The 24,671-nt window shown below is 40.8% G+C and overlaps 1 protein-coding gene across 8 annotated transcripts in view; it reads left to right on the forward strand.

Annotated features, from left to right (window-relative positions):
* The window catches only part of Ankrd31 (ankyrin repeat domain 31), a 207,245-nt gene that overhangs the window by 148,682 nt on the left and 33,892 nt on the right, over positions 1–24,671 (forward strand). For 6 of the 8 annotated variants that reach the window (XM_031360124.1, XM_031360123.1, XM_031360128.1 and 3 more), the window contains 2 exons: positions 10,594–10,696; positions 18,428–18,556. In XM_031360124.1, the coding sequence (XP_031215984.1) occupies positions 10,594–10,696; positions 18,428–18,556 (232 nt within the window). Of the gene's footprint in view, positions 1–10,593; positions 10,697–18,427; positions 18,779–24,671 lie in introns of those variants that run through there. The other 2 variants (XM_031360125.1, XM_031360126.1) reach the window with 2 other exon arrangements.

Genomic DNA, 24,671 nt, shown 5'->3' on the forward strand with positions numbered 1-24,671 from the left:
TTCCCTCCCTCCCTCCCTCTGTCTCCCTCCTTTTCTCCCTCTCTGTCTCCCTCCTTCCCTCTCTCCCTTCCTCTGTCTCCCTCCTTTCCTCCCTCCCTCCCTCCCTCCCTCTGTCTCTTTTCCTCCCTCCCTCCTTCCCTCCCTCCCTCTGTCTTCCTTCCTTTTTCTCTCTCTCCCTCTCTCCCTCCCTTCCTGTCTTTCTTCCTCCCTCCCTCTGTCTCCCTCCCTTCCTTTCTCTCTCTCTCTCTCTCTCTCTCTCTCTCTCTCTCTCTCTCTCTCTCTCTCTCTCTCTCACTCTCTCTCTCTCTGCTCAAGGTCCCGCCCATCCTTAGTAAAGCACCCGCTATGCTAATCTTCTGGGCTAGTAGAGACTTGTCCCATTCTTGCTAATTCCTAGGAGTGGCTCAGCTGCCATACCTGACTGAAAAAGAGGATTCTACTTGACCTTGCCCTGGGATAAGTCTCCCATTCTGTAAACTTCAATGCCCTACCCACAATGCTGAGGCAATTAGTCTGGATGGGTAACTTTACAAAATTCCAAGCCAGGGTTTGGCTAAGATGTTGGAACATTGGTGAAGGTCAAAGAGCAATGTCCAATTTTGTCTAGCTATTAGTAAATCATATCTTGGTGGGCACCTAACACTTGAGTTCGCAGGGACATATCTGAGCTACCTCTGAGTTAGGGGACGCCATCTAGGAGGCTGGCTTCCTTTGAAGCTGTATGCCTCTGGTCTGTGGCCAAACTTTTGGGCTTGTCACAAGACTTCACTGGAGTGGGTGTGGCATGCAGTTCCCTCCCAGTCCCCTCCTCCTCTTTCCTCTCTCCTCCTTCCCCTCCCCTCTCTCAACTGGAGCCCACTTAGTGCTGCTAGTATGTGCCATCTGCTGGAGCCTAGAGCAAGTAACCTCTTAGGGACCACATCCCTGAAGAAAACTGATTCCCCTGCCCAGCAGCCATTAATTGCTAATAGTTCCTCACCTAGGGTGGGATTTTCTGACCACTTCAACTTTGTCTGGCTTGAACTTGTGCACACAGTTACAACCTCTGTCCGTTCATATGTGCAGCTTACCCTGCTGGATCCAAAAACCACTGTTTTCCTATAGTTATCCTCTGCCTCAGCCTCTTAGAATCTTATACCTCACCTCTGTCTTGTGATAATACCTGGGGATGGTATATAATAATTTCAAAAAATTGTTTGAAAACTTTTTTTTTTTTTCGAGACAAGGTTTCTCTGTGTAGCCCTGGCTGTCCTGGAACTCACTCTGTAGACCAGGCTGGCCTCAAACTCAGAAATCCACCTGCCTTTGCCTCTCAAGTGCTGGGATTAAAGGCATGCGCCACCACTGCCCAGTGTTTGAAAACTTTTTTTAAATAAAATTACAATCCCCATGTTTGGTGCATATATTTAAAATTGTTTTATCTTTTTGAATTGTTTTCTTTATTATCATGTAGTGACCTTCTTTATCTCCTCTAGTTTTGGTTTAAAATTTGTCTTATTGGATATCAGAAAGGTATGCCAGCTTGTTTTCGGTTTCTACGTGATAGTTTTCCTTCTTTGACTTGTGAAATATCCATATTTTTCTGTCAGTTTTAGAGGCAGCTTTGCTAGATATAGTTCTCTTGGTTGGCAGTTCTTTACTTTCAGAGCATCTAATACATTGTGCCTGTTCCTTGAGCCTGTATAGACCACCAAGGAGCTGAATCCAAAGCAAATACGTAAGGGTCTTTATTCAGGTTCAAGCTTAGGCCACAATGTCCTCACTGACACAGCAGGATGAGATAGTGAAGCCCTGAGCACAGTCTCAAACAAGCATTTATAAAGGCAAGAAAACAAGTAAAAGGATTTCTAGCTTGGTACACATCTGATGGGGGGGGCTACTGTGGAATTTCCTGCCTTTTAAAATGACTGGCTGGTGCTGGGAGCTAAACCATAAATTGTCAAAAGGAAATAACTTTAGGTACAACTAATTCTGCTTTCCTCCTGAGTAGTGGTTGTTAGGGAGTGGCCTAGAGACCAGTGCTAGGTGCAGGCCTGGTGGTTAACTCAAGTTCAACCTTAGGTCAGGTTCTCTAAGATGGAGCCCGAACCAAGATGGAGTTCACCTGGTCTCTCAACATCATTCCCAGCTTTGTGAGTTCCTGAGGAAAGATCTAAAGTTATTCAGATGTTTCTGCTTTGGTCAGTGCATTGGCATTTTTCACTTTAAATGGTTTTCTTTGCTCTGTATTTTTTGATATCTTAACTATAAAATGTAATAGGGTTCTTCTGTAGTCATGTCTGTTTGGAGATGTGTCTCAATCCGTCCTGTGTTTGAAGGTGTATTTCTTTATGTGTTTCCCACTTATTTCAGCTTCTTTCTCAATCTGTAGATTCTAGGTTGTACTCCCATAGTCCTGGTGTGTTGTAGTCAGTCATGGTCATTTTCTTCCTTACTGGTTGCTGAATATACTATTTCATCAACCTTTTGTTTCATCTCTCATGCTTTTTTTCTGTTTGATCAAATCTATTGCTAACACTTTCTACTGTATATTCTATCAAATTTATTGGAGTTTTCAGTTTCAACATTTCTATTCATTGTTTCTTTTCAAAATATCAGTGTCCTTGCTATATTGCTCATCCATGTTTCTGACATTTTTTTTATGTTGCTGAATTTTCTATTTAGGTGCTAGATTTAATTAATGTTTTATTTTGTTTTGTTTTCCTGCAAATCATTGATCACTTTTACCAGAATTGGAATTTTGTGGCATTTTAATATTTGAGTAACATTAAGTCCTATGGCTAACCAGTTAATAATCTCTGGGGGATGGTTATGTTCTCTTTCATTTCATGTTTCTTGCATTTTTGTTCTGTAAAATTATTCATCTATTGCTTTGAATATATCTTCTAGATTTGGAGGTGGGGGTAAGGGATAGGGTTGAGCAGCCTGTTCTTAAAGACTTGATTGATGCCTTTGAGGTGGTAAGCACACCTTTAATCCCAGGATCTGGGAGGCACAGGCAGGTGGATCTCTGTGACTTCAAGGCTAGCCTGGCCTACTTTGGAAGTTCCAGAATAGCCCAGGTGATTTAAAAAGAGGTCCTGTTAATAAATAAATAAACAAACAAATGGACAAGTAGGACAGACTGACTGACTGACTTGGTAAAAGGCAGCTTCAGTATGAGAAATATCTTTCAAGCCAGCAGCCACATCTCGCTGAGCTTTATTTACTTCTGTCTTCACATCTCTTATCTCTGTCTACTTCCTTATAGAAAATAGACTTTGACAAAAACAAAAATATGGTCATCTAACTTTTGTTAACTGAGTCAAAGCATACAGTGGAAAAAATGTCTGTTCAATGTATTGTGTAAACAAAACTCGCCTACTTGTTTCCATCTGCACCTAGAGCTGACCCTGTGCCACAGCTCTCTGTACCCAAATCCCACCAGGAGAGAACTGGTCTTCTAGGAGTGCTGACACACAGGATTACAGGAGGAACAAGCCACAGTTAGAGACAGCAAGACCAGCTAACACCACAGATAACCATATGGCAAGAGGCAAGTGCAAGGACATAAGCAACAGAAACCAAAGTTACTTGGCATCGTCAGAACCCAGAACCCAGTTCTCCTACCACAGCAAGCCCCAGATACTCCCAACACACCAGAAAAGCAAGACTGACTTAAAATCACATCTCATGATGATGATAGGGGACTTTAAGAAGGACATAAATAACTTACTTAAAGAAATACAGGAGAACACAGGTAAACAGCTAGAAGCCCTTAAAGAGGAAGCACAAAAATCTCTTAAAGAATTACAGGAAAACACAACTAAACAAGTGAAGGAATTGAACAAAACCGTCCAGGATCTAAAAGTGGAACTAGAAACAATAAAGAAATCACAAAGGGAGACAACCCTGGAGTTAGAAAATCTAGGAAAGAGATCAGGAATCATAGATGCAAGTATCACCAACAGAATACAAGAGACAGAAGAGAGAATCTCAGGGGTAGAAGATACCATAGAAAACATTTGACACAACAGTCAAAGAAAATGCAAAAAGCAAAAAGCTCCTAACCTAAAACATCCAGGAAATCCAGGATGGAATGAGAAGACCAAACCTAAGGATAATAGGTATAGAAGAGAGTGAAGACTCCCAATGTAATGGGCCAGTAAATATCTTCAACAAAATTATAGAAGAAAACTTCCCTAACCTAAAGAAAGAAATTCCCACGAATATACAAGAACCCTACAGAACTCCAAATAGACTAGACCAGAAAAGAAATTCCTCCTGTCACATAATAATCAAAACACCAAATGCACAAAACAAAGAAAGAATATTAAAAGCATTAATGGGAAAAGGTCACGTACCATATAAAGGCAGACCTATTAGAATTACATCAGACTTCTCTCCAGAGACTATGAAAGCCAGAAGATCCTGGGCAGATGTCATACAGACCCTACAAGAACACAAATGCCAGCCCAGACTACTATACCCCACAAAACTCTCAATAACCATAAATGGAGAAACCAAGATATTCCATGACAAAAACAAATTTACACAATATCTCTCTACAAATCCAGCCCTTCAAAGGATAGTAATTGGAAAACTCCAACACAAGGAAGCAAACTACACCCTAGAAAAAGCAAGAAAGTAATCTTTCAACAAACCCAAAAGAAGATAGCCACTAAAAACATAATCCTACCTCTAAAACAGAAATAACAGGAAGCAACAAACTTTTTTCCTTAATATCTCTTAATATCAATGGACTCCATTCCCCAATAAAAAGACATAGACTGGATACATAAACAGGACCCAACATTTTGCTGCATACAGGAAACCCACCTCAATGACAAAAACAAACACTACCTCAGAGTAAAAGGCTGGAAAACAATTCTCCAAGCAAATGGTCCCAATAAACAAGCTGGAGTAGCCATTCTAATATCGAACAGCAGATGCTGGCGAGGATGTGGAGAAAAAGGAACACTCCTCCATTGCTGATGGGATTGCAAGCTGCTACATCTACTCTGGGAATCAGTTTGGCAGTTCCTCAGAAAATTGGACATAGTATTACCTGAAGACCCAGCTATACCACTCCTGGACATATACCCAGAAGATGCACCAACATGTAATAAGGACACATGTTCCACTATGTTCATGGCAACCTTATTCATAATAGCCAGAAGCTGGACAGAACCCATATTTCCCTCAACAGAGGAGTGGATGCAGAAAATGTGATACATTTACACAATGAAGTACTACTCAGCTATTAAAAACAATGAAATTCGGGGCTGGTGAGATAGCTCAGTGGGGAAGAGCACCAACTGCTCTTCGGAAGGTCATGAGTTCAAATCCCAGCAACCACATGGTGGCTCACAACCACCCATAATGAGATCTGACGCCCTCTTCTGGTGCGTCTGAAGACAGCTACAGTGAACTTACATATAATAAATAAATAAATCTTTAAAAAAAATTATAAAAAAAAACAATGAAATTCGTAGGCAAATGGATGAAACTAGAAAATATCATCCTGAGTGAGTTAACCCATCACAAAAGAACACACATGGTATGTACTCACTGGTAAGTGGATATTAGCCCAGAAGCTCAGAATACCCAAGATACAATTCACAAACCACATGAAACTCAAGAAGAAGGAAGACCAAAGTGTGACTACTTCGGTCCTTCTTAGAAGGGAGAACAAAATACCCATGGAAGGAATTACAGAGGCAAAGTGTGGAGCAGAGTCTGAAGGAATGACCATCCAGCGACTACCCAACCTGGGCATCCATCCCATACACAGTCACCAAACCCAGACACTGTTGTGGATGCCAACAAGTGCTTGCTAACAGAAGCCTGTTATAGCTGTCTCCTGAGAGGCTTTACCAGTGCCTGACAAAGAGGTGGAGGCTCTCAGCCAACTATTGGACTGAGCACAGGATCCCCAATGGAGGAGCTAGAGAAAGGACCCAAGGAGCTGAAGGGGTTTGCAGTCCCATAGGAGAAACAACAATATGAACTAACCAGTACCCCCAGATCTCCCGGGGGACTAAACCACCAACCAAAGAGTACACATGGTAGGACTCATGGCTCAAGGTGCATATGTAGCAGAGGATGGTCTTGTCAGTCATCAATGGGAGGAGAGGCCCTTGGTTCTGTGAAGGCTCTATGCCCCAGTATAGGGGAATGCCAGGGCCAGGAAGCAGGAGAGGGTGGGTTGGTGAGCATGGGGAGTGATGAGGGGGTTTTTGGAGGGGAAACCAGGAAAGGGGATAACTTTTGAAATGTAAATAAAGAAAATATCTAAGAAAAAGAAAAAGGGGGAAAAAATATCATCCTGAGTGAGGTAACTCAGTCACAAAAGAACACATGGTATGCACTCACTGATAAGTGGATATTAGGCAGAGTGTGGAATACTCATGATACAACTCACAGACCATATGAAGTTCAAGAGGAAGACCAAAGGGTGGATGCTTTGGTCCTACTTAGAAGGAGGAACAATATAATGAAGGGAAGTAGAGAGTGGGAGGGACTTGGGAGGAAGAGAGGAAGGGGAGGGGAAAAGAGGGGCAAAATCAGGTGATAGAGGAGATGGAAGAGATGTACAGAGGTCAGGAAATTGAACAGAGGTGCATAGCAATGGAAGATAGGGAACTAGAGGTAGCAACCAGAAAGTCCCAGATGCCAGGAAAGCAAGAGCTTCCCAGGATCCCATGGGGATGACATTACCTGAAATATCCCTCAAAGGGTAGGGAGAACCTGTTGAGAGGTTAGGCAGGCCTTCTTTGTTGAGGGATGGGGCCACCCACCCATCTCCAAATTTTAACCAAGAGTTGCTCCTATCTAAAGAAAATACAGGGACAAAGAATGGAGCAGAGACTGAAGGAAAGGCCATCCAGAGACTGTTCACCTGGGGATCCATCCTACATGCAAATACCAAACCCAGACATTATTGCTGATGCCAAAAAGTGCTTGCTGACAGGAGCCTGATACAGCTGTCTCCTGAGAGCCTTTGACAGATACTGACCAATGGTCAGTATACAGATGCAGATGCTCACAGCCAACCATCGGACTGAGCACAGGGACCCCAATGAAGGAGTTAGGGAAGGACTGAAGGGACCTTATCTGGCATCAATGGGTGGGGAGGCCCGTGGTCCTGTGAAGGGTTGATGCCCAGTGTAGAGGAATGCTAGGGCAGTGAGGCAGGAGTGGAGGGTGGAGATGGGAGGGCACCCTCATAGAAGCAGGGTAAGGGGGAATAGGATTGGGGATTTTCAGAGGGGAATCCAGGAAAGGGAATAACATTTGAAATGTAAACAAACAAAACATCCAATTAAAATAAAAAAACAAAAACAAAACTGGATATCCATCTGCAGAAGACTGAAATTAGATACATACCTTTCACCTTGTACAAAAGTCAATTTGAAATGAATAAAAAGATCTTAATTTAAAACATGAAATGTGAAAACCATTAGAGGAAAACAGAGCATGCTCTTCAAGACATTGGGGTAGGTAAGATATACCAAAACAAATACCTTCAAACTGCCAGTTAATGAATGGACTCATGAAATAAACACAATTTTCAAAAGAAGAAACACAAATGACCAGTACTGTCTTTTTAAAAGTGTTCAACTTCCCTAGTCATCAGGAAAATTCAAATCAACTACTTTGAGATGCTGCCTTACTCATCAGAATACTGCTATCAAGAAATCTGACAACAAACTGTTGAAGAGGAGGCAGGAAAGTGGAACCTTATTCTCTGCTGGTGAGAATTCAAGTTAATACAGCCATTGTGGGAATCAATCTGGAGGTTCCTCAGAAAACTAGAAGACCTACCACATATCCCAGCTATCTTCTGGGCATCCGCTCTGAGCACTCTCCACCAGCAGAGTGCTGGATCCCTGTTTACTGCACTACGTGATAGCAAGGGAGTGGAATGATCCCACAAGACAGTCAACAGATGGCTCCATAATGGAAATGCGGCACATATACAAAAGGGAGTTTTATTCAGCTGGGAAGAAAAATCAATTAGGAAATTGGCAGCAAAGTGGATAGACTTGGAATATACATATTATTTGAGCTCACTTGGACTCAGAAAGAAAAAAAATTGCATATACTGAGAGACTTAGAAGTGTAATCTTCAGTGATGCTATGGAATGCAAGCAAAAGGATACATGAGTTGTAAAAGATGTTATAAAGCTAATTACTTTTCTAGTTTCAACTCTGTCATAGGGCTTTTTCCTTTTTTGTTATAGATAAGCCCATAGAAATCTAATTGGTAAGGAAAGTATAAAACCCTGAGTAAAGTTCCTTTGCTTCAGAATGACCGTTCTGAATGTACAGTTTGCTGAGATGGATAGAGTTTGGAACTAGACAAATGTTTGTTTGAGTGGTTATTATAACCTAGCTATGTGATGTTTTTTCTTTTTTTTTTTTTCTTTTTGGTTTTTACAAGACAGATTTTCTCTGAGTAGCCTTGGCTGTCCTGGAACTCACTCTGTAGAGCAGGCAGGCCTTGAACTCAGAAATCCGTCTGCCTCTGCCTCCCAAGTGCTGGAATTAAAGGCGAGCGCCACCACAGCCCAGCTGATGTTTTTATTTGTAAGTTCATTGCCACCACGGCCCAGCTGATGTTTTTATTTGTAAGTCCATTGCAGTAAAATGAGTTTTAAAATTCAGGGTTTTAAAAAGAAAAGATTTACAGCTTTAAAAAAATCTTCTTTGAAGACTAGAGAGATGGGTCAGCAGTGAAGAGCACACTGGCTCTTTACAGGCCAGTTCACAACAGTCTGTGATTACAGGTCTAGGAGATCCAATGCCCTCCTCTAACCACTGAGGGCGTGAGCTCAAAAGTGATGCCGTACATACATACATACACATAAATACACAGACACACATACATACACATACACACACACAGACAAAAGACTCATACACATGAAATATATTTATAAAAATCTGTTTTGTGTCACTTAATGTTGTAGTGAAGTATACTTTGTTTTGGTCGGCTTAGGTGGCTTTTATTAGTAGAGTTTACACAAGTCTTTATTAAAGATAAATCAACCAGCAAGGCTGTAACCTAGGCTTGACTGAAAACCATTATGTAAGCCAGGCTTTCTTTGAACTTGACAGTGATCCTCCTCCTCTGCCTCTAAGTCCTAGGATAGTAGATTACATAGGTAGTGCACTGTTACATCCAGTCCAGTGTATTAAAGCTGTGCATGTGAATCACTTCCAATGATTTGTGTACACCACTTTATAGTAGTTACCACCTTAAAATTACCCAGCACTTCCTGGTAGAAATATGGTGGTGAAATCTGAGGTACAAGTGCAACCATACTTAGCCTGCACTCTTTAAAAGACAACATATGCAAACCCATCATTTCTAATGTTGGTTCTTTGAAAACTGACAGATATTATTTAGGGGCCTTTCCATTCTGTGACAAGAAGGGGGGGATTGGCACACTGGAGAGGCCTGGTTATACCCTATTTTTTTCCTTCAGACTTTGGTCTATGATTTGAACCCAAAGGATCCCTTCATCTTATATATCTCCTATTACTTGGTTACTCTGTTCAGTTTAGCAAGAATTTATTAAATACTCAGAATATACTAGACAACCATATCAACTGTTTTTTGGATGTTACCTTTTTCAATCCTAACTTAATAAGCTGCAGGTAATTCTTTAAAATAAAAACGCACAAACTGCAACATGGAATTTAAGAGCCTGCTTAAAAGCTGGAACTTCCAAGTCTTTCATTCCATAGTGGCAGCTACTAGGTGACATCTAAGGGTTTAAAAATGTGTATGACACAGACCATGTTCTCAGAAAGCTCATGATTTAATGGAAGCGAGACACATTAAATCATTTTAGTGAGATAAATGCTGTGAGAAAAACAGAAGCACAGATATTGCAGGAGCTGATTGTGGGTATCATTCTTATGTTTAGAGGTTACAAAAATATGCCCTAAAGAGAAAAATGTTCAAATTGAAGCTTGACACATTGTCCACATGAACCTACCCCCTGGGTTTACTAGAATGTCTGTAGCTGAGAGTAGATAGCTCTTTGAAAGTCTGACTCCACCCTTCCCATTTACATACAGATATTTTTAAGCTCTTAGCTTTTGAGCCAGTAATAGTATCTGAATTCATAAGCACATTTTAAAATTTTTATATACAGACCTAAATGTTAGGCGATCAATGTGATTAGTTAGATATCTCATTTCTTGAAAAGTACTCTTACTTTTATGGTTTAGTTTTGTTGTAATGTTCATTTTTAAGTTACAAAGTAGCAGGTGCTAGGTTAATAGTTGTTGGACATGTGGTATTAATGGTAAATAAAGGCTGGCAGGTTTTTTTCCATACAATCACAGATAGTAAATTACAGTTTGGACATCACTGATACACGATTTCTGCCACAAGAACTTAATTCTCCTCTAGCCCCAAAGCAGTCAGACATGTTAAGTAAATAATGTAACTATATTCCAACAAAGTATTTTTTATAAAAATAAAGGTGGCAGGTTAGACATGGCTGTGGTCTGTAGTTTTATTAAGCAAATTGTTCACAGTTTTCTAGGAAATAAGTATATTTGCCTCTTACAAAATGTATGATTTTTAAATTACAGGTAACATACCTTGGAAAGGAACTTTTGACATATGTTTCTGAAGAAGCTCCTATTTCTACAGAACCACATGACACAGCTCAGCACCATCAGCCTTGCCTTCCAGGTAAGTGTGGCCCAAAAGCTGCTTGTTAGTTGTTGGGCAGATGTGCCCAAGCCTAATGAGAAAGTACTAACTTCTTCTTCCCCAGTTAGGTAAAATTCATAATTGGTCATTATAATTAACCATTTTAACACAGAAATTCAGTGGCATTTCATATATTCACAGTGTTGTGCAACACTCCCTCTGTGTAGCTTCAAAATGCTGTCTTGACTTCCAAAGAATCCTGTACCCAAATCAGCACTTACTCCCCATTCTCTGCCTCCCCTGTCTCTAGGAGTTGCTTTCTCTCTGGATGGATGTGCTCTTCTGTATATGTTATAGAAGTGGGATAATGCACTGTGGCCTCTGGGGCCTCCTTTATCCAGCACAGTGGTTTTGAGGATTATCCACAATGTAGCCTGTGATTGTACTTTGTTCCTTTTCATGGCTGAAAAATACTGTGTTCTATGAGAGTGCCGTAATTTATTTATTCATCATTTGAGCATAAGAGCAGTTTCTACTTCTGCAATATTGTGAACAATACTATTGATGAGAATGCATACACATTTAGTTGTTTGAGTACCTGCGTCTAGGCCAGTGTAATGGAAGTAATTCCTTAGCTGAAGTTCTGTCTTTTGAGGTGACTCTAGTTTTTGTCAAATAAACAGAAAGTAGCCAGCATACTCACCCTGATGATAGTAGATATGTTTAATCAAACCACGGAGTCAGGCCTAGTAACCTCATTATTTTTAATGACTAATATTACAGCCTGACTGTAGATCTTGGATGAATAGTAGTATTTCATTTCTTGTGCAAAAGATAATTTCATAACTCCCTAAGGGTGAAATTGCTATATCTGTGCCTCTCTTGTGCATGTGCTTGCTTGTCCTCCCTCCCAGTCTCTCTGCCCCTCCACTCCACCCCACATATACACATACATTCACGTCTATCACCATTTACAGGAAAGTCTAGCAATCCATTCTCTTTCTAGTTTCTAACTGGAAGTCAGAGAAGAGCTGTATACTCTTCCTTGTGTTATGAAAGCCACCTGCCTCCCAGATTTCTCCCCTGTTGCCTACACTATAAACACATTCTTACTATTAATTTCTTTCCCCCCTCAAAAAAATCCTGATTTTTCTTTCCTTCAGAAAATCACTTTCAGTGATTGTATGCTGATTAGAAAATTATTGAGGTACCAGGTGCCATCCACCTTTTTGTTGGTCTAAGCCTATAAATCCACAAGGAGACCCTTGCTGGCTGCTGTGGGAGTTTCTTTTGAGCTTTTGTGATTACGATTCTTGTGTTTCTGTTTCATGGTAGCTAACAGTATAATTTAGAAAAATATGAAACACTTTAACCCAACTACAAGAAAAGCATTCATGAGAGAGTCTTTCTCCTTCCTTTCATATCACAGTAAGTTAGGAAATAAAGACAGGACTCTGATACTATAGAGAAGACCAGACCAACCCTTGTGGGGACTTCATGAGCCCACCCCAGATCAGAAACAAAATCTGTTCTCCTGTGTTTCCAGTGACAAGTCTTTGAAGAGTATGTTTTGGAGGGAAACAGAAAAGAGAGATTTGGAAAGAGCAATTTATACTTGTTACTGATAGGAAGGCCATGTATTTACATATGAGCAAAGCAAGATTGAATCTAGAAAAACTTAGTAACATTCCTTTTCTTTGATTTTAGAAGTATGTTGCTTCCATGACTGAGTATAAAAGCCAAGTAAATTGGTGTTTAAGAAAATCAAATCTGGACTAGGGAAAGCTGAGACTGTTTTGTACCTAAGTATACATAGATCTTAACACTGCAAATATAATGTCAGACCTTATACCTATCATTCCCTAGAAATAATTGCTTTTATACTTCTAAGAAATTGAAGAGGTCTTTGAATTCAAAGAGATTTTTATAGGTCTTATTTCTTACAATCCCCAGTAGTCACCATACCATAGCTTCCAATAAATATCCACTAAATAATATCCACTGAATATATGAATAATATAAACACGAATATGATCCCAAGGACTCTGAAAACTGTATTTAGTTCAGTGACATTAATAAATAGGTATGTTAGCCAGGCAGTGGTGGTGGACACCTTTAATCCCAGCATTTGGGAGGCAGAGGCAGGCAGATTTCTGAGTTCGAGGCCAGCCTGGTCTACAGAGTGAGTTCCAGGACAGCCAGGACTACACAGAGAAACCCTGTCTTGAAAAACCAAAAATAAATAAATAAATCTTCTTAAAATAAATTAATAAATAAATAAATAGGTATGTCAAAAGCTCAAAGACTATAATAGAATTTGAAGTAAGGAATTCAACAAATGATAAATACAACATTAATTAATTAATATTGCCTCTTTTAAAACATTTATTCATCATGTATGTATGTGTGTGCACATACATGTATGCAACAGTGTGCATGTCATGGTCAGTAGGCAGCTTGCAGCAGTTGGTTCACTCCATCTGCCATGTGGTTCAGAGGATCAGATTCAGGTCCTCAGATTCAGCACCTTTACCTCCAAGCCCATCTTGCCTGCCTGGTTAGTACCTTGTCTTTCATCTAGGATTGCTGTCTCTAGCTGTGCTCACACTTGCTGTCATATTCCTCCTTCCTCTTCATGAGAAAGCATGAAGTCTGTTCAGCTTGGTTCATCATTGTCCCTAATCTTAAAAAGTCAGATGACATCTGTAACAATCTAAACAACAAATAGCAGCTTCCCTAATATCATGCATGCATGTATATATGTATCATATTTGACTCATGGTATCAAGAGAACCTTAAATCAAGAAAATAATATCATTTAAAAATTTTTAATCTAGCCATTTTAAGATTTCTTCAAGCCATATGTAATGGTGCATACCTATCATTCCAGCAGTCAGGAGGCTAAGGCAGAAGGATTGCAAACTCAAAACCAGACTGAACTACAGAGTGAGATCCTGTCTCAAAGCAGTGGAGACCTTTTTTTTTTTTATATTTATGTTTCATGCCAGTATAGTACCAACATATTCAAAGTCTGTCAACATTAAGCTAACCGTGTATAAGAAAAAGAATACTGTGTGGGACATTTTAGAACACCACTGTAACACTTGCCAGTATATTATAAGGAAAACTTTCCCTGTGGCTGTGTGTGGCATTTGACTGAATTCTAGCCAGTGAAATGTATGCCACAGTTCTGGGTGAGACTTTAGGCACAGGACCTTAGTGTTGCTCCCATGTTCCATCCTAATGCCTAGAGTTCAGGTGTGATGGCTCGATATTCATTACAATGTGGGGTCATGCACTGACCTAAAGATACAGCAGGTGTTTGGTCAACTGACAGAAGGAAAAGCCAAAAAGTAACCAATAGTTTCTGCAAAAGTCCTTTTTAGGTAGCAAAATGTTTCAGTTGCTTTTAATTGTCACTGAAGCAAAATACCTGAAAGACTGACTTAGGAAAGGGAAGTTTTCTCTTGATTCAGTTTCAAAGTCCGCGGCTGTTAATTCCCTTGCTTTAGCAAAACACCATGTTGCCAGACATGTTGACTTTATGGTAAGCAGGAGAGGAGTTGGCCCAGGATCCTCCATGCCCACGGACCTGCCCTTGGTGAGCACTTCCTCATCACGGCTCACCCACTGAAGTTTCTACAGCACCCCAGACGATCACTACCAGCTATCAACCAACTATTCAAACTATGAGCCTGTGGAGAGCATTTCATATTCAATCCGCACACTGTAGACAGAGAAAAGAAAAATTTGGACACAGTAAATTATGTTTAATAATTTTACAAATTACAAGGAACTTTAAACTGAAAATTGAAGCAGTAGGCCTTTCTGAGAACTAAATTTTAAAAAAATAAAATAAAATAATGAACAAACAAGCCAAGTATGATACAAGTTGGACAAGTTGTGAAGAACTTGAGTCTCTAAATGAGTCTTGGCCTGACTCCTTCATAGGAGTGGTAAGACAATGTTCATCAGCATTGGTGTTGACCCTCTCAGCTGGGGCCTTCCTACTCTGCCAGAGTGGGAATCCCCAAGTTTGGTGTACTGGAAGATCCATGCTTCCCCAATGACCCCTTCTTCTTAACAGTTTTCACAGAATCATTTCAGTTGTGTTTGAGTTAAGCGTTATGAACTTGTGGATTTTGCTTTCATTTGTATATCATATTGTGAGAATCAATAATGAAAACGTAGATCTGCTTCTAGCAGTTATTTCAGTGCACTGCTAAATAATTACGTATGTACTATTATCAAAACATTCACAAGTAAATAGTAATAGCAATGAACCATCTCAAAACCTATTATAAACTGGCTATCAGTGGTTCATGTCCATAGTCCCAGCTACTTGGGAGACTAAGGCAGGAGTCTCAATTGAACCCTAAGTTCAAGATCAGCCTGAGCAATATAATAGGCTCTCATCTCAAAATAAACAAATAAAAACCCCCTTTACTTTAGTTTGAATAGAATAGGAACTATAGATAGAGATTCTCCGAGACTGTTCTTGAGTAAAGCTTCTGTGAGTCTCTGGTTAGCAAAGCATACAACAAACTTCCCTTTTGGAGCACCAGAGGTCACTAAGCATCGTATTCTCATGCCCAGTGAGCTGAGAAATACGGTTTGAAAGCAGAATTTTGATCCATATACAGATTAAGTTCCTGACCTAATCAACACTGTACTCTGGATTGCTAATTGATGCATCATTCCCAACAGACTTTTTAATAAGTAACTCTTAGGTCTAGGTACTGTAATGGGCAGTAAGTCTGTATGCAAGGGGCTCATACTAGACAATAATCAGAAAGGTATCAATGAAAACAGCAGCTTTATTTTGCATAGCCAGAGTGGGAGTGTTTTTAAGAATGTCTGCCATGCAGTATTAGTAAGAGTGTGGAGGGAAAACTAGGCACCATCCCAGGTCTTCATATGCTGGTGGTGTAAAGGAGGGCTTTAGATGGACACTGGCACAAGTGTCTGAGTTGTGCAGTATGCACATATCCTCAGCTGCAGCACTTTGCTTACAAGGAGCATATGCACATAGCTGAAATAACGTGTAAATCAGAAATGTCACAGAGTGGTTAAACCCTCAGAACATAACCAGAGTAAGTGCAGTACCTTACGGAGGTAAAGAAAGATGGGTAGTACAAGCCTTATTGTTGTGGGTTTTGCCTGAGCAATCTCTCCTATCCTCAACTTTTGTGGAACACCTCATTTTGGAAAAAAGGGTGTGCTGATGCCTGTCCATAGTCCCAATTTCTTGAGATGTTGAAACAGGAGGATTACCAAAGCCCATCCGTTTAGTTCAAGATCTATGACAAACACAACTGTTAACTGTAGGGAAGCAGTCTGGGTGAGGGAAGAGTGAAAGTCAGTTCACTAATGCTGGCCCAGACTTGGAGAGTCTCACATCAGCTTAGATAGTGATGCCAAATTTAAATATAGTCAAATTTTAGAAAGAAGTTGTGGTTAACAGCTAACTAACTTCCATGAGTACTACAAAGCTTAAGACATGTTCACATTGAAGCTCTTTTGTCTGTATGAAGTGCATACGGCTTCATCTGGGAGATGGGTCTTACTGACTTAGAAATAATGTTCAGGATAGGGTCGAGGGAGAATGGCAGAGGTAAACATAATCCCTGTGGGAGTCAGGATTCAAGTCACTTAAGGCTGTTGTAAAGTGACATCTCTCACAAGGATGAGTTTTATGACCCAGTAGTAGTACTCAAGGTTTAGGGGGAACAGGTCTGAGATAAGTAAAACATAATTTCTGAGAGATAGAGGAAGAGCCTGGCTGATCAGACAGTAAAGAATCACCAATTTGAAACTACAACCCTTCCCAGAATTCCAGGAGGAGTCAGGTTAAACATCTCTTTCCTTTGGAAGATGCTTGCCAGTGTGACTTTCCTGATTTCTCCAGTGCTTTTCTGAGTGCACAAGCACTTTCTGCCCTCTGCAGTTAATATGGGGATATGTTTATATATGGAGATAATATATTTTAAATATGTTTTATTTAAAGTATAAAAAATATTAAATTATAGTAACAGGTTTGTGTGTGCTTAGGTATGTATATATGTAGATGTGCATGCACATAAGGTGGGAGATGACAACCTTGACTGTTGTTCTTCAGTTTCGATCTACCTTGTTTTTTATTTTGCTTTTTTTTTTTGCAGTAAGGTCTTATTGGCCCAGAACTTGTCAAGAAAGCTAGGTTGGGTGGCCAGTGAGCCCCAGGGATCCGACCTAGCATGTTTGCCTCCTCTGTGCTGGGATTACAAAGATGCACCACTACCCTCTATTCTGCTTTTCTCTTCTTTCTTCCTTTCTCTCTTCTCAATTTCTTTCTTTCTTTTTTTCTTTTTTTGTTCCTGAGTTCTGAGGAATTAAACTCTGGTCTTCATGGTTGCAAGGCAAGTGAGTGCTTTACTGACCGAGGTATTACCGCATTCTGTAAGTAACAGTTTAAAATTCACTCAGACTGACTTCAACCACTGAAAATGGCTTTTTATTGATACCTGTGGGTCAATAAAGGCCATGGAGGGATCTAAGGCTTTATCTAAGATTCAAACAGCATAACTAGACATAACATTTCTCCTCTTCCAGCTTCTACATTCTAATTCCATAAACCTGGTATAGTGATACATGTTTGTAATCCTACCACTGAAGAGGATAAGACAGGGGATTCAGAAGTGGAGGGTCGTCTTCTGCCATAGTGGTTAGCCTGAGATGTATGCAACTCCATCTTTAAAGAAAAGAGCCACTGCATTTCTAAGATCCACTTCCACATTTTAGTTCCTTCTTAATAGCTTCTCATTTACCCAAAACTGTTTGCTTATTGATTCAAGGCTAGACAAGGAAGATTTAGATGTGACTTTCCCCAAAGATTCAACTGAAATCTCATTGTATCTCACCTCCCTCTGAATGGATATGTTCCTATAATTGGGTCAGTGCCTACTAATTGGCACAGGTGTAAGTGAATCCAGAAGTTGAGAATAAGTAGCCCAAAGAACATAAGCCAAGTAATGTGAAAGGAATAGTCATAGAGATGCAAGTTATTGTGGGAAATATAAATAGGTGCTGGCCATCAAAACCTCCACTGACCTTAAAATACGTAATTTCATGAAACATATAGGATATGGATAACATTAATGGCCTATATGGTTGCCTTAACTCAAACATCATGAACCATTTCAACTGACACAGGCAAAAGAACCCTCTCACTTACAAAAGAACTAGAAGTGCTATCATTTCCAGGAGACCACACTTTACATGTATGGTAGAGAAAGGACTAGAAAATTGGTCACTTGTCTTCTAAAACATCTCAAAATCAGCAGTTAATAGTGATCATTATAATACCAAGTTATTGTTTGTCATATGCCAACTGATGTGTTAAATGTACACATGTAAAATCTCATTAGTCTCCACAGCTGTTTTATTCTCATCTCATTGGAACTGAGGGACAGGAGGCCTTATTCAACAACCTTTAGTAGCTTTCCTTCATGCTTTTTCTGCTATAATTTTAGACTACAGACAGTTCTCCCCTCCATACCTTCCTTCTCCCCGCATCCCACCAGCTCTGTGTGTCTCTCTCTCTCTTTAAAAGTCAGCCAGTTCTTGATCTATAGGTTTGTCTCAGGCACAGAAAGTGGAGTGATGAATGTCCTAGTCAGAAAACCTATCAGGTATGCTCTAATTTGGGCTGGTTGGATCCTAGGAAATGAAATGACTATGTTTAAATCTTGCATTATAAAAGGCTTGTTTAAATTTTGATGCATATTTCAGCAGGTACTTCCAGAGAGTCGATGCAAATCATCCCTCATTATCTTCAGATAAAAGAAATACTTCTAATCAGCAAGCAAGAGCTTCTGCCATGCCATGTAATGGAGCAGCATTGGAAGTTCTATGTGGGACGTAAGAACCTAACATTCTGAAGCCTTGCTTTCTTGGTAGCTTAGTTAGCATTTGTTCTTATAATCACCAGCCCTAAATCTCCAACCTGTATAGTGGGCATGTCTTAACCTGCACTATGGGATATTTACTGTGATTTAAAAAAAAAAAAAACTGTTATGGCCATTTTAATGCTTTTTGCCTCTGAAATCAAGGCATTTCTGAATAAAACCATATTGAGTCTCCTGCTTTTACTTTTATTGTCATAAATGTAAGATTAATCTTGCATTCAGCATTTCTACCTGTGTATGAGTGACAGTTCCTGTTAGGGAAATGAAGACACACATAAACAATTAACAGTTAAGGATCCCTGGAGAGTCCCTGGAATGTTTCCCCACATTTACTCTGATGTGTAGCTTAAAATCAAAATGTAAAATTACAATGGAAATTTAAGTTTTATATAAGATTAGTATAGGTAGTGCTAAATCTTAGAACAGAGAGCTAACCAAGTGTTGACTGGGAATGACTGCTTTTGAAAGTTGGACTTTTACTTCTACACTGTCATGAGCATTTGTAAGAGCCTTATCAATTTTCTCAAACTCCTTACCGCTTTGGTAACCAAATTATTCTTATCCTTCATTATCTCCAACTCCCAAGTAAGCTTTGGTCGCACATTCTTATTCTATCACTTGTCTGTCATTGTGTAGAAAAGTAAAAATGGCAATAAAAATCACTAGGAGCCAGGAGACATTTTTCAGCAGAGTCCTAGTATCCATATGTACCTCACAGCCATTTGTGTGTGTGTGTGTGTGTGTGTGTGTGTGTGTGTGTGTGTGTGTATCCAGTTCTGGGAAACCCAATGCTCTCTTCCAGCCTCTGTGGGCACTGGGTATGTATATGCACAGGCATGCATGTAGACAAAACACCAGTACACATAAAGTAATAATTTAACATTTTTAATCACTAGAACATTTTTGTGGAAGCAATATGGTATTGGCTTTGAGTATTTGGATGTCTTACTTCAAATGTATAAAATATTTAGAAAATATCTTTAGAATACACAGTTGAGAGCTGACTCTGGGAGGTTGGGGTTACAGATCTGGGCAATTGAAAAGAATTGAAGACTGTTCCAACCAAAGCTGGAGAGAGCTGCTCTACCATGGCTCTTCTCTAAGATCCCTGCCCAGTTTGGAAGGTATTTATAAGATGCTTGTCTATTCTGGGTTCTCAGTGAGCCTTTTAAGCTTCTAACCCTCAGCCACACACAGGACCTTGAAGAATGTCCATGAAACCAATCTACTTGACCTTGGTGTCCTTTCTGTGAAACTGGTTTTCAAAAATTCACTGCATGTATTCACTATTATGTGGTGCTGTATTACATGAGGATATTTTCATACAAGTATATATTGCACATTTACTCGCTCTTATACACCTCTTTCCCTTTTCTCCCACTTCCCCTCTCCCATTAGTCCCCCTTTTCCTAGACAGTCTTGCCTCTAGTTTTGTATATACATACATACATGATTTTACCTATTTGAAATATAAATATAGGAACTATTTATGAGAGAAAACATGGTATAAGACTGGCATAATTTCCTTAGCATTATTATTTTTACTTAAATCCATTTACCACCAAGTGGCATAACTTTGCTCTTATATCTGAGAACAATTTCATTGTGTCTACATGCCACATTTCTTTACCCATTCCTCTGTTGTTGGGCGCCTGCCTTTGTGAACAGTACAACGAGCATTAATGTGCAAGTATTTTTATGATCCATTGGCCTGTGTCCTTCATCCTCCTCAGTTCAGTCCCCTTTAGTACCAGTGTAGACTGGTTATTCAACAGCAGTTCCAGCCAGTTTCTCTGCTGTAGCTTACTTGTTGATTGAGCACTGTGGCATACCACTGCCTAATCATTCTTAAATATCTACACTGTCCCCCTTGCTACAAATAGGAGTGAAACTGTAACGGGTCTCCAGATCTTAGCAGGACTGACATTGTGATTGATGGAAGTCCCATCAGGCCTTGGAACCCAGTCATAGGTAGCAGCACCAGCATCTGCCAAAACTAAAACAAAGACCTAATCCATTCAAAGTCCATACTCTCGGAAAGTCCCCAAATGTACTAACCCTGCTTTGTGGCTTCTGAAGTTTCACTTCTGGCTAACTGTTCTTGCTAACTGAGATATGTCAAGGCAAGATGTGGATTTGTGCTTAAAAGCCCACCCTGAGAAAGGCTTGGGACTGCACTCAGGTCCCAAGCATCCATTGTAGTCACAGGCTGGCTAATAAAGGTTTTCTGTTGGCTTGAACCCATGTCCAATTGATCAAAACAAAATCTAGGCCAAAAATTTTAATTACCTGTCTAGTCCTAATATAATCTTCTAGTTTCACCTCCCAAAAATTTCATAACTCTTAAACATATCTTTTGGTCTCTGTTATGAACTGAATTTTGCACCTCAAAATTCATGTGTTAAATCTCTAATCTCCAATTCCTCAACTGTGAGTGTATTTGGAAGATAGGGCCTTTAAAGGAAGATAAAGGCCTTGGTTAAGTCAAGATAAAGTCATTAAAGCAGCAGGATCTATATGATTCAGTCTTCCTGAATCAGAAAAGAGGAGGCTTGGACACATAGAGACAGGAGATATAAGAATAGAGTCATAAACTGGGATGTGGTGGCACACGCCTTTAATCCCAGCACTTGGGAGGCAGAGGCAGGCAGATTTCTGAGTTTGAGGCCAACCTGGTCTACAGAGTGAGTTCCAGGACACCAGGGACACACAGAGAAACCCTGTCTTGAAAAAAACAAAACAAACGAACAACAAAAAGAATATAGTAATAAGCGTCCATCTGTAAACAAGTGGGCACAGTAGGGAATAAGCCATAGTGATTGTAGACCAGAATCATGGATGTCTCTCATTTAAAGCCACCTAGTGTGTGGGGTTTTCATTATGGTGACCCTAGCAAATGAATGCAAGCAGACACCACTCGCCCATCTTTACACTGTTTCTCCACCTATAACATTCCCTCTCCGCTTCATCCAGCATGGCTCCTGGGATCTAACTGAGGGTGGTGAGTGAATGAAGAAATACAGAAAAGCTGGGATCAGGTGATCTGGGCTCTCAGCTGGGAAAGTTTTAGCACCCAAGAAGCTCAGCATGTTTATTGTACAGAGTTGAACAGAGAGGCAGAATTATTGCAAAGCCAGACAAGGAGGGGGGGTTTCTTCATGGTGGTTTGGATAAGTATGGCCTCCATATACTCATGTATCTGAATGCCCAGCCCATAAGGAGTGGCACTATTAGGAGGTAGGGCCTTATTGGAAGAAACATATCACTGTGGAAGAGGGACTTTGAGGTGATATATGCTCAAGCTATGCCCAATGTGGAACATAGTCTCTGCCATTTCCTTCTGACCCTCGCCCCCAGGTGCCGGGGAGGCTTTGTCATTCTTCCATGGTTCTTGGTCTCTGGGGTCCTCGACATGGCCACACCCATGTCAACAGCACACATTTGTTCAAAGCTTCACTCAGGGCTTCCTTCACTCCCTATACCTCTTTCCCCTGCCCATTTATAGTTCTCATACAGTTTATCATATAGTTATATATGAGGCCACCCTTATATTTGACCACCTATGTTGCCTCAACAGGGCCTCTCAATTCAAGCCCATAATATTTGGTGCCTGCTATTCCTAATTCTTGTTTTCATACTTTGTCTCCCTGAAGCATTTTAAAAACCTTGCTACAAGTCCATTTCATGGCTGTATAATTAGTATTTCCTACAAAGTATCTCCCATACAGTAGATGCTTAAGAACTTCCTGTCAATTGCATACTGTGCTTTGAGGTCAGTAACAGAAAATCTTACTAAAGAATGGCTTAAGTGTCACTTTGATAAGCAAAGAGGTAGGAACTTAGGAATGGCTATGCATCAGCTGAGCACTGTGGCCACTGTTTCTTCTCCATGCTCCACAATGATCTTGCCTTTACAGTCTGAAGAATACCATTAGAAATGAGATGATTTCCTTCCAGTTCACTTCTTCACTTCTTTGAGGAAGTAGCTTTCCTGAACACTTCTATTCACAAGAAAGTTGTGTTACAGTCTGGCAAGATGGCTCAGCAGGGAAACGAGCTGTCACCATGCCTGGCAACCTGAGTTAGAGACTCAGGATGGAGAGAACAGAGCGCCCCAAGTCATCCTCTCACATGTGTGCACACACACTCAAACACATAGAAACACATTCTTTAAAATGTTTTGATTCTTTGTGAATTTCACATCATGTACCCCAGTCCCACTCATCTTCAACCCTCTCAGTATCCACTCTGCCATTGCAACCTTGCCCCCAAAAGAAAACAAAAATTAAAAACAAAAAAAGAAAAAAAAACCATTAAAAAAAAATCTCAGTGTGGAAGCTGCAGTGTTTCATAGTGTATCCCACAGTCCACCCCTTTGCCCAAACAGTTTTACTTGCAGATGTTGATTGCAGTGAGTCTTTGTTCTAGTTCAAGGACTCTGGCTTCTGCTACACTGTCAATACTGGATCATCACTGGGACTCTTCTGTGATATTCTGTTGTTGCCTTGTGTCATGGAGATCCTGAAGCCTTGGTTCTGCAGGACCAGCCCCTTCGTGTGCTCCAGCAGTTCATAGATGGAATAGATGTTGGAGTAGGCCAATGGGAGGCCCTGGATCTGAGCCTGGGTGATGGCTGTGGTTTTCAGCCCACCAGCTCTTCTCTGTCTGAACCACCAGGGCCTGCTTTGCCTGGGCGAGGACTGGGGACAGCTCCTGTTTGTGGCAGCAGGCAAGCATCCATGCCACCAGGGCCAGCTCTCCAGCACTGATTCGAATTGGGCGGGGACAGCTTTCCCATTCTCACACCCTCTGGGCCGGCTTTCCCACGCCCATACCTCTAGGGCCAGCTCTACTATGCTGCCCAGGTGAGGTGTGAGGCCCACTCTCCTAAGTGCTGGAGCCAGTAAGGAGTGGGGCAAACCCTTCTACTCTCACACCCTTGAAGCCAGCTCTCTCACGTTGCCCAGGCAAGGGATGGGGTTAGCTCTCCATAGCCCTCAGACATCAACATGGCCCAGACTGGGGGTATCTGCATGGCCTTTGGTGGTAACATGGGCCATGGAAATCAACATAAACCCCTCCTGCTGCAGGGACATGTACCCAGTTATGGCCCTCTGTGGCAACACAGGCGGGCACCTCATCATGGCCTCAGGTAACCCAGACTACTCACATCAGGCTATTCCTTTCCACCCTCGTGTCTCTCTTCATACAGCTCTAACCATTCCCAGCTCTCCAACACATACATGTCCATGGGAGTGGCTCCTCTGGCAGGCAGACCTCTCAGAGGCAACACATGGCTCCTCTGGGTGTCTTCTGCCCGCCCCTGGAGTGTCTCTGGGTTTCTTCCACAGGTGCCCACCACAGCATAGGGGTGGGCATTCCTCTTACACTTAAATAAATTTGTAATAAATAAATAATTGCTTAAAAGAAGGTTGTTTTTTCCTTGGCCACAGTGAATCACTGACCATTCCTCAGTAGGTCACTCTGGAGAAGTGGCATTAGCTTGATTTGCTGAAAGAAACGCATGTCCACATGTAGGAGAGCACAAATCAGCCACAGGGCCAGTCAGGAAACAGGCAAGGAAAAGGAAGGGGGGGGGGAGGAAAGGAAAGGAAGAGCAGTAGGTGGCATGTAGGTGGCATGTGTAAGTGGCTAGAATAAGAACTGCCATCTTTAATAATGCATTCCAGGTGTTATCACAAGCACTTCTGATGTATTAACACGTATTATCCTCACCCCACCGGAAGTACTAGGAAAAGCTATCACTCATGTTAAGATGAGTGAGTGATCTGAGCAAAGGATGAGATAACTTGGCCCAGAGTTATAGAGCAGCTACCAAGTGGTAGATAGAGAAATCAAAATAGGAGTCTGGGTTTGGAGTTCACATTAAGTGCTGTGTATTTTTTTTCTCTCTCGGCTGGTTACGTACTCCAAAATGTATATTAAGATATTGGAATGGTGTCAGCCTCATGATAGTGCCTCAGGCTCCTGCTACCTACACATTTTTTTTAACTTTTATTGCATTATGATGAGAAAAGTTATATGATTTCAATTTATCTGAATTTGTT

This window comes from Mastomys coucha, unplaced genomic scaffold (assembly GCF_008632895.1).
Source record: "Mastomys coucha isolate ucsf_1 unplaced genomic scaffold, UCSF_Mcou_1 pScaffold8, whole genome shotgun sequence".
In the NCBI taxonomy this organism is placed as follows: Eukaryota; Metazoa; Chordata; class Mammalia; order Rodentia; family Muridae; genus Mastomys; species Mastomys coucha.